Here is a 16,856-nt window from a genome sequence, read left to right as displayed (position 1 = left end):
TATTTTGTAGTGAGATATATTACCTCTTAAAATTGAATGTAAGATACTCACATCATCCTTGAATATGTGCATTGCAGTGAAGAGTTACGTACATTTTGAGCGACTGCAAAGTAACCACCTCCGATGGCCACTTACGGTTTTTATATTGGGAAAATGTACGTTCAACATCATACGATGTAATAGGTGCATATTTGAAGAACGGAAAGTCACTACTTTTTAGTACACCAACTTCAGACGTCTTGTCGTGACCTGATACTACATTATTTATAATACGAAGTTGTGAATAGGCAGAATTTTTAGCAATAATGTTTCTCAACTTACATTTCACTTTTTCTGAAATTAGTGAATTGTTATTTTGAATAACGGTTTGTGATATTTTATCCACTATATTAAGGGCTTCTGAGAGTTGTAGTTTAGACGATTCTAATAGAATGGTGCTTTTGGACACGATTTTAAAATTAGAATCAATGAACAGAATATCTTCCAATAGCTGTTCAGAAGGCAATGATTTTACAGCTGCAACAGCGGAACTGTCTATGCTATCCAATGCATCAATTACCTCCATTATTTTGCCGTAATGTTCTGCATAATAATTAACAGAATACAACCACGTTCCCCAACGGGTCAAGACTGACTGCGGAGGTAAGAGTATTCCAGGAGCAATTGTTTGGAACAGCAACACTCTCATTGTAGAATGTTTGATTGAATTCTGTCTGCACTGAACAAATGTTAAACTTTGATTATTCCAACCACAGTAATGCAAAAATAAGTGTCATACGGCCTTCTCTAACACTCAACCAGAAATCGTAGCCGCGTCATCGGGATCTTCACAGATTGGAGGTGATGTGCGTAATAATTGCAAGCTTCAACCATGACCCCCATCTCTTAAGAACTGGACATGGGGGAAGCGACAATTTAGGGAATTGTTTCCTGAATTTTGATACTCGAGCTGGAGCTTTTACAAATATAGGCTAGTCTTTCAGTTTTGTATTGTTAGTTGGTTTCACTTTCGGCATTGTACCTGCATTTCACTACTCTGAATCGCAAACCTGCACGTTGACGTTCTTATGCGACAACTGTCCCGTTCACCTGTTGTTGACGTGCAGAGATCTGCGAGTATGACATGGAGGGGAGGACTTAGTTTAAAGGGTTGTAAACAAATGGCTGTGTAGATGCCAATACTAGCTTTTACTGCTCCAAATTCCGTTCCCTACTAATGACAGAAGGTCTAATTTTGTAAGTCTTATGACATTTTATCTTTGGAACCAAGTCTAATACAACCTAGTCCAATTTACAAAAATTTCTAACACTACATAGTCTAACTTGCAATGACCCCTAGTACTATTATGCCTAAATTATAACAATAATACATCTGTTACCTGTATATTATTGTTTATTACATATAAGATATAACTCAGAAGTAAAATACAGTATAGGCCTAATGTTGACATAGTTGAGCAATGAAAATATAGATTTAATCTTCATTTTCATCTTCCGGTACAGCAAGGAATTTCAGTTTGTACCTTAAAGTTCTCAAGTACAAATCAATTCCTCCACGATCTTTATACTGCTGGTCACTTGTTACCATTCTCTCTACTTATCTTTGATTAATTTGGTACGATTTCTGTACGGGATGCTGAACTCTTCCATGTCCTGCCAGGACACTGTATATTCTAAAAACTTCCGTATGGATGAATGGTGAGATATAATAATTTTCTGAAATTTCGAGTGCCATCCATCAACACTATTTATAGTTCTTTGGAGTCCATTTAATACAATATTAAACACATCCCACACTTTGTAGACTTGAATGTTATCCAAGTCGTCGTTGGTGACACGAGTAGCATTGCAAGCGTCTCTGCGTGAACATCTCCAGTAGATCCTATTGCTGGTTCTACTTCTCAATCTTAAGCGGTAGTCGAAATTATTATGAACAATAATTTTTTTACCGTTAGGCGAATTAATAGTATATGCATTCATTTTGCTAAAAATTTTCTGAAACTGACCAGGTACCGTATTACTATTCATTATCGTAACAATATCAACATTTTAGTAAGTATTGTTAAAATTATTTGATATTTATACATACGTTTTATTTAGAAATTTACACATTAGACGTAAATTTTATTTAGACATTTACACATTAGATGTAAATTTTATTTAGACATTTACACATTAGACGTAATTTTATTTAGACATTTACACATTAGAGTAAATTTTATACATTTACACATTAGACGTAAATTTTATTTAGACATTTACACATTAGACGTAAATTTTATTTAGACATTTACACATTAGACGTAAATTTTACGTAGACATTTACACATTAGACGTAAATTTTACTTAGACATTTACACATTAGACGTAAATTTTATTTAGACATTTACACATTAGACGTAAATTGTATTTAGAAATTTGCACATTAGACGTAAATTTTATTTAGACATTTACACATTAGACGTAAATTTTATTTAGACATTTACACATTAGACGTAAATTTTATTTAGACATTTACACATTAAACGTAAATTTTATTTAGACATTTACACATTAGACGTAAATTTTATTTAGACATTTACACATTAGACGTAAATTTTATTTAGACATTTACACATTAGACGTAAATCTTATTTAGACATTTACACATTAGACGTAAATTTTATTTAGACATTTACACATTAGACGTAAATTTTATTTAGACATTTACACATTAGACGTAAATTTTATTTAGACATTTACACATTAGACGTAAATTTTATTTAGACATTTACACATTAGACGTAAATTTTATTTAGACATTTACACATTAGACGTAAATTTTATTTAGACATTTATACATTAGACGTAAATTTTATTTAGACATTTACACATTAGACGTAAATTTTATTTAGACATTTACACATTAGACGTAAATTTTATTTAGACATTTACACGTTAGACGTAAATTTTATTTAGACATTTACACATTAGACGTAAATTTCATTTAGACATTTGAATGTTAGACGTAAATTTTATTTAGGCATTTAGACATTAGACATTTTCCTTTTAGACCTGAGTCATTTTTCTCCCCAGGATTCGTTGTTGTTCTAGTAGGCCATTCTCTTCTAACTCCATGTGATTCACGAGCACGACTGACACAGAGGCACAGAAAACGAGGAAACTTTGTAAAGTCTGACTGTTGTCCCAGCAACATTTCTAAGAATTTCAAGTTTCCACATACTATCCAGTGGTGTTCTGAATAGTTTAATGTCTTCAACATCATCTTCATGTTTTCATAATTTTGCTTTAAGTGCAAGGAATATTCTGCTGAAATTGAGGCCTACTTATTACAATTGTGCAGAAGAACAGCCTTGAGACGCCTTTATTGAAATCAATAAATAATTCCGTACAGAAATGTTGTATGTTACTTACTTACTTACAAATGGTTTTCAAGAAGCCCAGAGGTTCATTGCCGCCCTCACATAAGCCCGCCATCGGTCCCTATTCTGTGCAAGATTAATCCATTCTCTATCATCATAACCCACCTCCCTCAAATCCATTTTAATATTATCCTCCCATCTACATCTCGGCCTCCCCAAAGATCTTTTTCCCTCCGGCCTCCCAACTAACACTCTATATGCATTTCTGGATTCACCCATACGTGCTACATGCCCTACCCATCTCAAACGTCTAGATTTAATGTTCCTAATTGTGTCAGGTGAAGAATACAATGCGTGCAGTTCTGCGTTGTGTAATTTTCTCCATTTTATAGCTTCATCCCTCTTAGCCCCAAATATTTTCCTAAGCACTTTATTCTCAAACACCGTTAATCTCTGTTCCTCTCTCAAAGTGACAGTCCAAGTTTCACAACCATACAGAACAACCGATAATATAACTGTTTTATAAATTCTAACTTTCAGATTTTTTGACAGCAGGCTAGATGACAAAAGCTTCTCAACCGAATAATAACAGGCATTTCCCATATGTATTCTGTGTTTAATTTCCTCCCGAGTGTCATTTATATTTGTTACTGTTGCTCCAAGATATTTGAATTTTTCCACCTCTTCGAAGGATAAATCTCCAATTTTTATATTTCCATTTCGTACCATATTCTGGTCACGAGACATAATCATATACTTTGTCTTTTCGAGATTTACTTCCAAACTGATCGCTTTACTTGCTTCAAGTAAAATTTCCGTGTTTTCCCTAATCGATTGTCGATTTTCTCCTAACATATTCACGTCATCCACATAGACAAGAAGCTATGGAACCCGTTCAATTCCAAACCCTGTCTGTTACCCTGAACTTTCTTAATGGTGTATTCTAGAACAAAGTTAAAAAGTAAAGGTGATAGAGCATCTCCTTGCTTTAGCCCGCAGTGAATTGAAAAAACATCAGAAACTGGCCTATACGGACTCTTCTGTAAGTTTCACTGAGACACATTTTAATTAATCGAACTAGTTTCTTGCGAATACCAAATTCAATAAGAACTAGTGGCTTGTGCAGCAAATGCTGCTGCAAACTAAGTTCGTTAGATGTTCAAATAAAAATTTTTCAGATTTATTTTCAATGAAGAATACTTGTCTTTTTGATAGTTATTTGCTTCCATAATAATGAAACATATTCCCTCTGAATGGATTTTTTTAGGCCAAATACTTTTTCTTGAAATTATCCATCTTCAGTTTTTGAGTTTCAACGCGAAAACGCAAGTATCAATGTCAGGACGATAACAGTAGCTGTTTCAGGTCATTGTGGATTGTAGGCAAAAGTTAAAAAAATGTCAGGTTTGCTAAGCTTTCGAACAATAGCATTTTCGTATAGCTGCTGCATGTAGAACTTGAAATGTAGAGCGTAAAATCATTTTATCCTACTAAGAGATCTTGCTGAAATGATTTGGAGACTACAAAATTTTCCAGGCCTCTTATTTTATCAGTAAGTAATACCTTTTTATCTTTCCTTAGGAACTGTAATTTTTGCGCTCTCTCGAGCCAATACTGAAGACAAAGACACATATCAATATCTACACTACACCGCCATTAAGTATATGAAAAAGACCCAACCCCACTGGGTTAATAAGTATAAAAATATTTGATTTTTAATAACAATATTATTATCTTACTTAAGTTTTGCAGTTATATATAGCAGTCACTCAGTAAATTATAGAAATTAAGATCTAAATTAAGATATTCTCTGCATTTACTTACATAACCACAAAACGTTTCACTTTCATGTCATCAATATAGCATCAATATTATGTACAATTAATGAAGAATAGACGCATCATGATATTAACTATAATAATATTTAATTTCTAATGGTAATAATGTCATCAAACCATCTCAAGTTTCGTAGATTTGAATGTCCAATACACAGCTGTACTCAGAAAATTATACACTGCAGAATCAGTTTTTAATAACAAATTGAATTGAGCTTTAAATATGTCGGCAATCCTGCAGGTCATGGCCTTCGTGTAATAGCCTATTGTTTATTGTAGTGTGTGTTTTGTTCTGAAATTCAATCAAGTCGGCAGTGATTGAATAAGATTAGTTCTAAAAACTGACAACAGATGGATTTTGGAAAATAGGAAAATTATGTAGGAAAACTGACATTTCACTGAAAACTACTACTTTTCCGAAAAACTTTGGATGCCAGGCATGAAAATGAGGGGTCACTCATTAAAATCCGTTCAGCCGTTTTGCCGTAATTTCCATTACCAGTTCAAATTATATATATATATATATATATATATATATATATATATATATATATATATATATATAAAACTTCTCTCTTAACCGAGACATATGTATTTTTGAAATCTATGAATAACTGATGTAGTGTACCCTTATACTTCCATTTTTTTCTCCAATATCTGTCGAATACAAAAAATCTTATCAATAGTCGATCTATTACGCCTAAAACCGCACTGATCATCCCCAATATGTATGTAACTCCAAATTTTGATAATACACCTTGAATGTTTTTTCAATAAACAAGACAGCCTTCTGTGGTGAAATATTCACGAAATTCCGTTTCTCTTGTTCGAATCTAAATCAGTAGAATGTTGTGCAAATGTTTTTCTTTTAATCGAAATGATTATAAAACTAGGGGCCGTTTAGTTACGGGAATGGTGGGACCATGTGGTATAGGTCTTATGGCTGAGTTTAAGTTCGGTTAGACCAGTCATGTCAATTGATACCCATAGGCGCAAGCGCCCGCTTTAGAGCTCAGGAGAGCCTGAGCGCTTTACAGAGGAAAAGAAAAAGTCAGACGAAAGAGGTAGTATATGCCGCTTGGTCGAGCTATATACAGGGATGGCCAGTACTGATTCAATAGATAAAGTGAAGAGAACTTACTAAAACTCTATCCATATTAATTTTTAGATTAGTCTGAGAAGCATAAGTGCATTATAAGAATGTACTTTTTAATTTTAAAGCTCATTTTTCACAAGTTTGTTTTTTTTTTAATTCAAAAGAATATTTTCTGAACATTTTTTTCATAGAAAAATGACATTTTCAGATGTAGGCGTATTTATTTAGTAGCCCTATAGGTACTGAAACAATGTTTTCGTAAATCTAATATACCGTAAATATGTATTACTGAAGATAGGGCATAACAAATTTTGAAAATATTCGCATGGAAAATGTTTGTAAGAAAATGAATTAACAAAACAACTACTGTTACATCATAAGCAAAAGATACGTGCCCATGTGTTGTAAATATGTCAGCTCTATAGCCTCAGCAGATTTCGAGAAAATAATTTAATATTCTGATGATAGGAAGTTGCGCACCAATATCACCTTAAAAGCATAATGCGTCAAGAGTTCTGTTATGGAATATTAGTTACACTTAAAACATATAGGTACAGTACCTAGGTAACTTTGCTTTGTACTATAATATTGTTTTGATTAGTTCATTAATTACTTTTATAAGGCTAGAGATACCATGAATATCAATTCCAACTTATCATGTCATACTCAATCTCTTTTTTTTTAGGATATCTCTTTCTTTATGAATGATGTGTTTCATCCATTTAGTACAGTATAGTTGTACTACTATGGAATTTATGTGAATATTTCTTCTTAACTCTTTATTATGTTATTAACATTTAAAACACAACTGCAATATTAAGAAATTGATGTTAGTACTTTTGTTTTACAGAAAATATAAATAATATCAAACCGAAAAAAAACATATAAAAATAACGACATACAATTTCACGTTCCGTTTGAAATTTGTGCACTACTGTTTTCTTGATCCAACAGGCTGCTTATTCCTCCTCCCATACTTAGCGCTTGATGCCCACGTACGACGTCAAGGTCAGAAAAATGCGCTTGCTTTGACATCACTGGGTTAGACAATGTCTTTCATACTTTTCTTGTTATACCCGTCGACTTCCACCATACAAAAATAGCAATCCTCGATATGGTTTCCTTGTTCTCTCCATACCATTGAAATGCCGAATGTTAAAGATTTCTGCTTCCCTTGTGTCCATTTTCTCAAAACTGCAACGCATGTATGACACATAGTATGTGGCGCGATGATGAAGTCGCCATCATTAGACCGGTTTGAAATAACCTGATAAGGTTTACACTTATAAAAATTTCACTTCAAAATTATTATTATTATTATTATTATTATTATTATTATTATTATTATTATTATTATTATTATCATCGTCATCATCATCATCATATGACTGTAATGCTTCTGTGCATTTCTAGACAACTCGAGAAGTATCGATTGTTTCACAGTCGATCTTGTTCAATCACTTTACGATAGATTACATCGATTGCAGTGTAAGATTACGCGCGAAATTTAAATTTAGCGCAGTTAAGGAATTACATAAAAACTGTGGGCGTTTGACGAAAACGGATTTAATTTTTTGCAGAGAGCATGGATTTATTTATTTTATTGGCTTATTTTACGACGCTGTATCAACATCTCAGGTTATTTAGCGTCTGAATAAAAGGAAGATGATAATGCCGGTGAAATGAGTCCGGGGTCCAGCACCGAAAGTTACCCAGCATTTGCTAAAATTGGGCTGAGGGAAAACCCCGGAAAAAACCTCAACCAGGTAACTTGCCCCGACCGGGATTCGAACCCGGGCCACTTGGTTTCACGACCAGACGCGGTCACCGTTACTCCACAGGTGTGGGCTGAGAGTATGGAAAAGTCATTCAAAATGACCCTTCGTCATGTAAAATGCCAAAACGTGGCAACCCTGTGTTATTAACGAAATATTTCTGTTAAGTTGTTAGACAATTAAAATCATATCATGAAGTTAAAGCCTTAGTGGACTATTAAAACTAGTGGGCTTACAAATTAGCAATTACCATTTTAGACCTATGGCCACCATTGGTGGTGAGGTGTGTTTAGAGGGGTGTATCAATCGGAGCGGACTGTACCAGGAAGAGGGAGGGGTATCACGTGACCGGAGATGATGGCAATTCGTAGTAATGAAGAGGGTGTGAGGTTGGTCCACCGCATTCGGCAAAATGATGCACATGGAGGACTGACAGGGCTTAAGGTCACACAAGACCACGTGGGAAGGAGCCAAGTCTCTCCCGAAAATTTATGGACAGTCCCAGTTCTCAATAGCTGTCATAGCCTACTTTCTTCCGTTGGCTTTCAGAGTATACGTATTATTATTATTATTATTATTATTATTATTATTATTATTATTATTATTATTATCATCATCATTATCAGAGAACGGAACTTTGGCAGAATGCCTTTTTAAATGTGTTAAATCTATCTTCATTTTGAAAGTAAATCTGTACGAATTATACCTTTGTGATTGAAACGTCACAGTTTTATGTTGCCCTTTTCTGCTTTTTTAATATAAATGCCTAGTTTACAAAATAAATGTTTTTTTTTGCCTTTATTTGATTATTTATCTATTATTTATTAATTTATTATTAAAAATTGCCTACAGGTATATTTTAATTTAGTTCTATAACCGCTACGATGAAAGTGACTTTACCGAACGTATATTATTGTCTTTCAGTCAGTTCATATTCTCTTTGCAACAATGAGTGCTGCCGTGCAAAAATGTATAGCAGTAAGCGTTTTAATTATCGCTTGTGTTTATTTGACAAGGCAGCAATGAGTGTGGGTCTAACGTTATTTTTCTTTTAATTTTCATTGCGACGTTGTTGTAACTAGCTAAATATTTCATATCGCAACATATCAGTACAACCAAACACAAAAATGCACTTTCCAAGGCTACTGGGAAGAAGATTTCTTTGCTTCCAACAGTAATTGCAACATCAAGTCGAAAATCTCAATTTCCATTCGACTTATGTAAAGCTTTTCTTGCTGCCGAAATCCCTTTGTGGAAAGTGCAAGGTTGTGGAACTAACTTAGTGCAAGGTTTTTGTAATTGCCTTTTATTACGTATTTTAGCTATTTATAATGCCTTTTTGCCGGCCTATTTTAGCTATTAGTATTATTATTATTATTATTATTATTATTATTATTATTATTATTATTATTATTATTATGTAACATTTTGAAATTCCTTTTCAGTAGTACGAAAAGTTACATTTGTTCGGTTGAAATTCCTGCACATTTGAAAAACATGGTTGGTGATAGCGAGATGGTATTTGACGATATGAGACCGAGGATTTGCCATAGATTACCAGACATTCGCCTTACGGTTCGGGGAAACCTTGGAAAAAACTCAACCAAGTAACCAGTTCAAGCGAGAATCGTTGCAAAAAAATGAACCATCAAAATTAATGCAGTTATTGTAACATTTTGCAGTTGAACTTGGTTTGTGATGACGGATGGTGGCCCTCAACCTCCACGACTTTCTTCTACGTGGGTTCCCTCTTTGGAAATGTGGTGTTTGGCTGGATTGCAGACAAGTAAGTATTCGACTTGAATGACGTACTTGCATGAAAATTTCATCTTCTTAGCACTACATTGAATTTTGGCTTTCTAATTTAGTTAAAAGTTTCCTAAAATGAGTCAAAAGTCTATTTTGTTTATTTTCTTTACATGTATTTTTATGTCTTGTGATGTTTATCAAATATTGTTACATTAGAAATAGTGTAATTTATGGACAGTAGTGTATGAATCCCTTCATGTACCTGTACAATTCTTGCTGTAAATATACCAGATAAGGTACAAAATATAGTAAGTAATAATTTGGAGAATTACATTGAACAGAGACGACTAGACATACAATTTCTACGAAAATGCTTTTCTTATGCTCTTGAGGACTTTACGGATCTGAATGTAAATTAGGGCGTCGAAAAAGGCCTATTTTTTTTTCGAAATAAAAAATTTAAGCGATGGCAAAAGTTGCATAATGGAGCCAACATTTCGCACAAAAAAATTTGACCTACTAGAAGCACTTTTCACAGAGCCGCAAACGGGTTCCTTTCGATTACCTTTTTTTTTTTTTTTTTTTCTTCTAGCATAAGCATGTTTGCAAGTCTTCACTTGATGCAGACTGCTATGATTTGTTATTATTTACAGATAAAATAAAAGGAGTATTATTTTTAAGTTCCAAGAGATGGCAGGAATGGAAAGTAAAAGGTACAGTCGGCCTGGTTGGCGCAGTTTGTATAGCGCTGGCTTCTATGTCCGAGGTTGCGGGTTCGATCCCGGGCCAGGTCGATGGCATTTAAGTGTGCTTAAATGCGACATGCTCATATCAGTAGTTTTACTGGCATGTAAAAAAACTCCTACGGCACAAAATTCCGGCACACCGGCGACGCTGATACAACCTTGGCAGTTGCGAGCGTCGTTAAATAAACGATAACATTTATTTAAAAGGTACAAGTACAGTAGTACAGTAGAACTCCAAGTATCCAGACTAAAAGTGGGTAGTAGCCTATGATCCCGATATGCAGGAATTCGGATAATTGGGTCGGATGTGAAAAGAGTCTAGAAACAACAGTAGTAGGCTACTGCATGTATTAAAAGTGCAAAATGTCTGTAGGTCTACAGTTTATATATATATATATATATATATATATATATATATATACACACATATATATATGCAACTTTCTTTGAATATACAATTTCAAACTGTCCTGAAACGTGATCCGGATAACTGGCGATCCGGATATTTAGAGTTCGGATAATTGGAGATCAACTGTATGTTACAGGTTGCATCAACTCGGAACTCACCACGGGGAGATGGTTGCTAACGAATGCCATGCACCCCACCTACCGACTAGGCCTACTATTTGTTTAGGGTAGACCAGGGTAATTGTAAACAGGAGATAATTGTAAACAAATGCTGTGAGAAATACAAAACTGTCAATATAAAAATTTTAATTCGAGGAATATTTAAATTAACATGTTGGCTAACCTACGAAGCAGTTCGACGCCAAATAGGAGTAACTGCTTAGTTGTGAACAAATGTTTTGTAAGAGTCTACAAAAAAAAAGTTGAGAAAGAATTTTGCTTCACCTTCATTTTTGGCATTGTAAGTAAACGTAAAGTGCTATTTTTTTTTTTAAGAATATGTATAGTAGTTAACATTTATTACAATGGTTTTGAGATCTCCCATAACCTCGGTTCATTAAATTATGACGTGTTTACATTTACCCCATAGTTTTAATTGCTTGGAGGTAATTGTAAACATGTTTTACTATGGTTACATTTCGTACTTTTCAGTAATCAAAGAGACCCCCATCCAACTACACTGTAGAGGATTTAGAGAGGGCTTTCACAGATGTGAAGAATAGTAACTACAGTTATCGTGAAGATTAGGAGAGGTACTGAGTTCCTATATCCGTCATATATCATAGGTTAAAGGGACGAAATGTACCAGTGACCAAAATTGGAGTTGGAAGGAGTACAGCTCTTTCTGCTGAAACAGAACAAAAAATGTTTAGTGTCTTATAGCCCGTGCGAAAATTGGTGTTTACAATTACCTCTCTCAAAGGGGTAAACGTAAACAGGTGGGGTAAATGTAAACTAGCAATTAAAAGATGAAAAAAGTCAACCTTATTATTTTAAACCCATTTTCAGAGAAAAGAAAAAAAATCTAAAAATAATACAATGTTTCTTTGTCATGCTTACCGTTACTGAGGGTTGTGTATTGTTGAAATATATTTGAAATCAGTGAAAAGTGTTCACAATTACATTGGTCTACCCTATTTTATTTTTATTTTCATTTTGCTCTCCGGAAAAACGATCTGTTTCTTCTCACAGGATTGGAGTAGCTTTCTTGTACCCAGTGTGGACCTGATAAAGGCATCTCTCTTTTTCATCACAAACTGTAGTCCAAGCATCGCTCACTGTCTTCGCCATTCTCTCGAGCTCAGAACCAAGCTTGCTGGCCAGCAAGGAAACAAGTAACGAAACAAGCACCGTAGGAACTGGGCTTAAGAAATGAATGCATTACCTCGATCTTTCATTACTTAAATATTACACGTAACACAAATAAGTAACAAATTTAACATTCATATCTACATTTTTGTGAATATGGAGAAGAATGGAACTTGTGAAGTGGACAGACAGAATAAGGAATTAAGCTGTGTTGGAAAGAGTAGGTGAAGTAAGAATGATGCTGAAACTGATCAGGAAGAGGAAAAGGAATTAGATGGATCACTGGCTGAGAAGAAACTGCCTACTTAAGGATGCACTGGAAGGAATGGTGAACGGAAGAAGAGTTTGGGATAGAAGAAGATAAGAGGTGATAGACGACATTAAGATATATGGATCATATGAGGAAACAAAGAGGAAGGCAAAAAATAAGAGAGACTGGAAAAAGTGGGTTTGCAGTGAAAGACCGCCCTTGGACAGAACACTAAATGAAAATGAAATCTACATTTTAGCCCTTATTATTCTGAAGTTACATTTAGTACTCATTGTAAAAATATTTATCATTCAACTGTTCCTAACCGCTTTGTTGATTATGTGGCCAGTTTAGACGGCCATAATATCTTGAACATGAATAATTTGGTGCCATTCCAGGATACTTACTTCTTACTGGTTCTGACTTTAGACGGCCGTGACATTGTGATTTTATAACCTCACCAACTTGAAATATTTAATGTAAATTTGTGCTATCGTAAAAAAACATTATATGACACACATTCGTAATGTTATCTTTTTGCCCCTGTGTGTTTGTAAAACTCGACTTCGCCTCGTTTCACAAACTTTACACTCTTGCCAAAAAGAGAACCTTTACCAAATCCTCTAATAAATAAATATTATTGAAGCCTTCTGTTGTGTAATCGCTAATCGTGGATTAATATTATACAGGTGCCGCCTCGAGACACAGCACTGGTGTACGACTTGTGGCTCACGAAATTATTAAACTATTACCACAATCTAGTATATACAGTCACGAAGCTCAATACGTAGTAAATATGCATCCATAGATAGTTGCTAACCACTAGGATCGCTACTATCGCCTCATTACAGACAATGCGGAATAGTACCGGCACAGTCTATTGTTCCTAGCAACCTCACAACTCAAGCTTCGTGACTGTATTACTAGACTGTGATAATACGTAGTTCCCACAAGTATTGCAGAATATAGGGTAAAAAATAAACGTATGGGCTATTCCATCTCAAATCGACCGAAATATAGAGAAAATTGACCTTGCAATTTTTAAATACAATGAAACTTTCTCTGTCCGTTGACAACTGTGATACAATGCTTTATGCAAAGTTTGAGGCATCAGAACTTCATAGTGTTAAATTTAAAATATTTAAACTGTTGTGGCTCCGAAACCCTTTCACCCAGTGATCAAAATCATAGTTTATTTTGATGCTGAGAAATTAAAGTTTATATTGACATGTAAACAGTTTTTCTTACTTTTTATGGTAATGGAGAAATTTAGATTTTTCTTCATTAAGATGCCTTTGCCCACCTAAGATATTTTTAAAATATATGGTTAGATTCCGCATTGAAAGTAGAAATAAACACGTATTTTTTACTGGTGCACCGTTGATAAGAAAGTATTGAAAATATCAAATAAAGAAAATAAATAGTACGCGCGTGAACTAACCAGCTGACTGTAGGTAGTCGAGACAAGCAAGGACAGGAGACAAACACGTGACGTGTCGTCTAGCAGTCATGGCTGGGCTAGCTTTATCATAAGTTTTCATAAACACAGGAGTAAAATGACGCCCAATGCTCGCTTATCTTCAGCTCTCGGCCAGTGTGTGGGGTACTGCGCCATTCAAGTCCAGGCGTGTGAAAATAATTTATTTAATACCCTCGAAACTTATTGCCGAGCCACTAAGCAAACAATGCCGAATCCCTCTTAATAATGCAAGGTTGTTTCTCAATATTTTTTACATTTTTACAAATGGACAAAAAGCCTAAAAGTAAGTAAAATCAGATTATCTGTCTCTCTGTATACAATAAAAATAAGTATTACTTCTTATCATAACCTACTAAATGTCAGCTTCAAAAATGAGCTCCCGTTCAATGTTCTGCAGTAAATGGTTCCAGAGTTCTGAGCGCTGAAAGAGGCTTGTTTTTAAAAAATACTCTAAATTTGTCGCTCAATAGTACGAAAACCGTTTGACTTTCGATAGTATATCTTTGAAAATGCACTCTCCTCAGCACCTTGTATAAATAGGGAAAAAATTGGAGTATTAAAAAAATGCGAGGTTTTTTACTGATCGATTTCATATGGAATAGCCCATATTCATATTACGAAATGTCAGTGAAGAATGGTGACAGAAGCCTGTATAATAATAATAATAATAATAATAATAATAATAATAATAATAATAATAATCAACTTGTGCCTGCAGGTGGGGGCGGCGAACGTCTTTCTTCATAATCATCTTCTTCGAAGTGAACCTGTCCATACTGACTGCATTCTCTCCCAACTACATCGTCTACACCATCTTGAGAACTGTCAATGGATTGTTCTTCCCTGCTATCTATCAAATACCGTTTATCTTGGGTAAGCATATCAAATTATTATTATTATTATTATTATTATTATTATTATTATTATTATTATTATTATTATTATTATCATCATCATCATCATCATTATTATTATCATCATTATTATTATCATTATTATTATTATTATTATTATTATTATTATTATTATTATTATTATTATTATTATTATTATTATACTTACCTATAACGATAGACTATTGTTTAAAAATCCTATGCAGACATAATATGTCTGTTACTGTCTAAAAGTGAGAGCTGAAACATCTGAATTCTAGTTGTGCAATTTCAGCCTTGGAATTGATGGGGCCACGCTACAGAACGTTTGCCGGCATGGTCATCTGCATGTTCTTCGCATTGGGCCTGTCCCTGCTGGCCCTGCTGGGCTACCTGCTGAGAAACTGGTACACCCTGTCCCTAGCCACGTCCGTACCATTCTTGCTACTCTTCAGGTAAGTTAGTTGGCTTAGCTTTTCCTCTTTACAGTTTTGTCGGACCTGTGTTAGGAAACAATATACTTTAGATTTCTTCAAATTATAACTAAAATTAGTTTTTTGACATCAAGATTAACTTTAAGATGACACATTTACTTGCAGCTTAAAAATCAATTGCCATCAAGATGCCACACATTTTCTCGTATTTTTTTTTTTAATTTCGGAACAGTTTAATTTTTAATTTCTAGTGTATTTTAAGTGCATATTTCTAAAGGTTTTAGTGCAGAGTTACATGCATATTTTAGCAGTTTTTAGTGCATATAAATACTGGGTGTTCAGTTCAAAGTGTGTCATGGCTCGCTGTATGCCGTCATATGGCTAGTCGATGAGCCTAGAGAATTCAATCTTCCTACACTTCCGCAGAGGTGTATTACCTATGTGCCAGAGAAGTTGCATAGCAAGTACGGCGTTCATTCTCAAGCGTACTTACTGATATGTACGGTAACGCCGGTAGTGGCAGGAATGTGAACTGTTTGGAAACACGTACTGAGGTGAGTTTTTTTTCTTACTGTCGGGATATGGGGAGAGGGTTAAGACGATTTCTTACGTATTTGTTGACATTAACTTCGACGGTCAACATGGACACGGAACATTTGATTTGTATTGTGGAATGTTGCCGTACGCAACAGATAACAAATACTCTGCGTACGACTTGGCCGCGCAAAACACAGTTCGAAAGAGGTTATGGTGGCACACAGACCGTACAGACCGCCATCTGTTGCTACGACGTTCAAGTTATACCGTACACGTTCTCAATTTCAGATTGAACGCCTTGATTAATAGGCAACTTCTCTGACATAAAACCTGAAACTCGCTTTAAATCGCTGACTCACAATAGTGACGTCATGACACACTTTGAAATGAACACCCAGTACTCGATCACTCATAATCCCTTTTGCTCGCAAAATGATTTCTTTAAGCATTTCTTCAAACATTGCATTTATATTTGATAAAACACGTGATTTAAATTAAATTTCTTATTTTCAGTTATTATTGGATAATACCAGAATCCCCAAGATGGTTACTAAGCAAGAACAGAATCGATGAAGCTGAGGAAATTGTCCAAACAATGGCTCGAATTAATGGGAAACAAGTATCAAAGAACTTTTTAAGGAAAATGGAGGTAAGTTCACATGAAAGTTAGGAAACTTTCCTAGGAAATCATCAGGAAAAATAGGGAAAGCGAAATTAATGTATTGAATCTGTTGCCAACAGTTGTTCACCAGAACTGAATGTCCCTGTATCTTGGCACGGTTAAAAGTCCAAAAATCTAGCACCACCTTGAACACCGTTAAAATCTTAATTCATACAGCATCGTTAAGTCGTTGTATTTTCTAAAACATATTTTCTCACACATCTATCTTTCACAGATTGTGACCCGCAATTAAATAGTCTTTCTAATTTCAATCGAAACCTTGACATTTCATTCAGCATATTAGAAAAAGCTAGATATTTTGCATGCAATGATACAAGCACAG

The 16,856-nt window shown here is 34.5% G+C and overlaps 1 protein-coding gene across 1 annotated transcript in view; it reads left to right on the top strand.

The window, feature by feature from the left end:
* Positions 1–16,856, top strand: part of LOC138695945 (carcinine transporter-like) — a 31,674-nt gene that overhangs the window by 4,566 nt on the left and 10,252 nt on the right. The window contains exons 2-5 of the mRNA XM_069820351.1: positions 9,751–9,854; positions 14,728–14,882; positions 15,177–15,336; positions 16,366–16,501. Of these exons, the coding sequence (XP_069676452.1) occupies positions 9,751–9,854; positions 14,728–14,882; positions 15,177–15,336; positions 16,366–16,501 (555 nt within the window). The remainder of the gene's footprint in view (positions 1–9,750; positions 9,855–14,727; positions 14,883–15,176; positions 15,337–16,365; positions 16,502–16,856) is intronic.

This window comes from Periplaneta americana, chromosome 3 (genome assembly GCF_040183065.1).
Source record: "Periplaneta americana isolate PAMFEO1 chromosome 3, P.americana_PAMFEO1_priV1, whole genome shotgun sequence".
Lineage (NCBI taxonomy): Eukaryota > Metazoa > Arthropoda > Insecta > Blattodea > Blattidae > Periplaneta > Periplaneta americana.
This window is presented reverse-complemented; position numbering and strand designations above follow the sequence as displayed.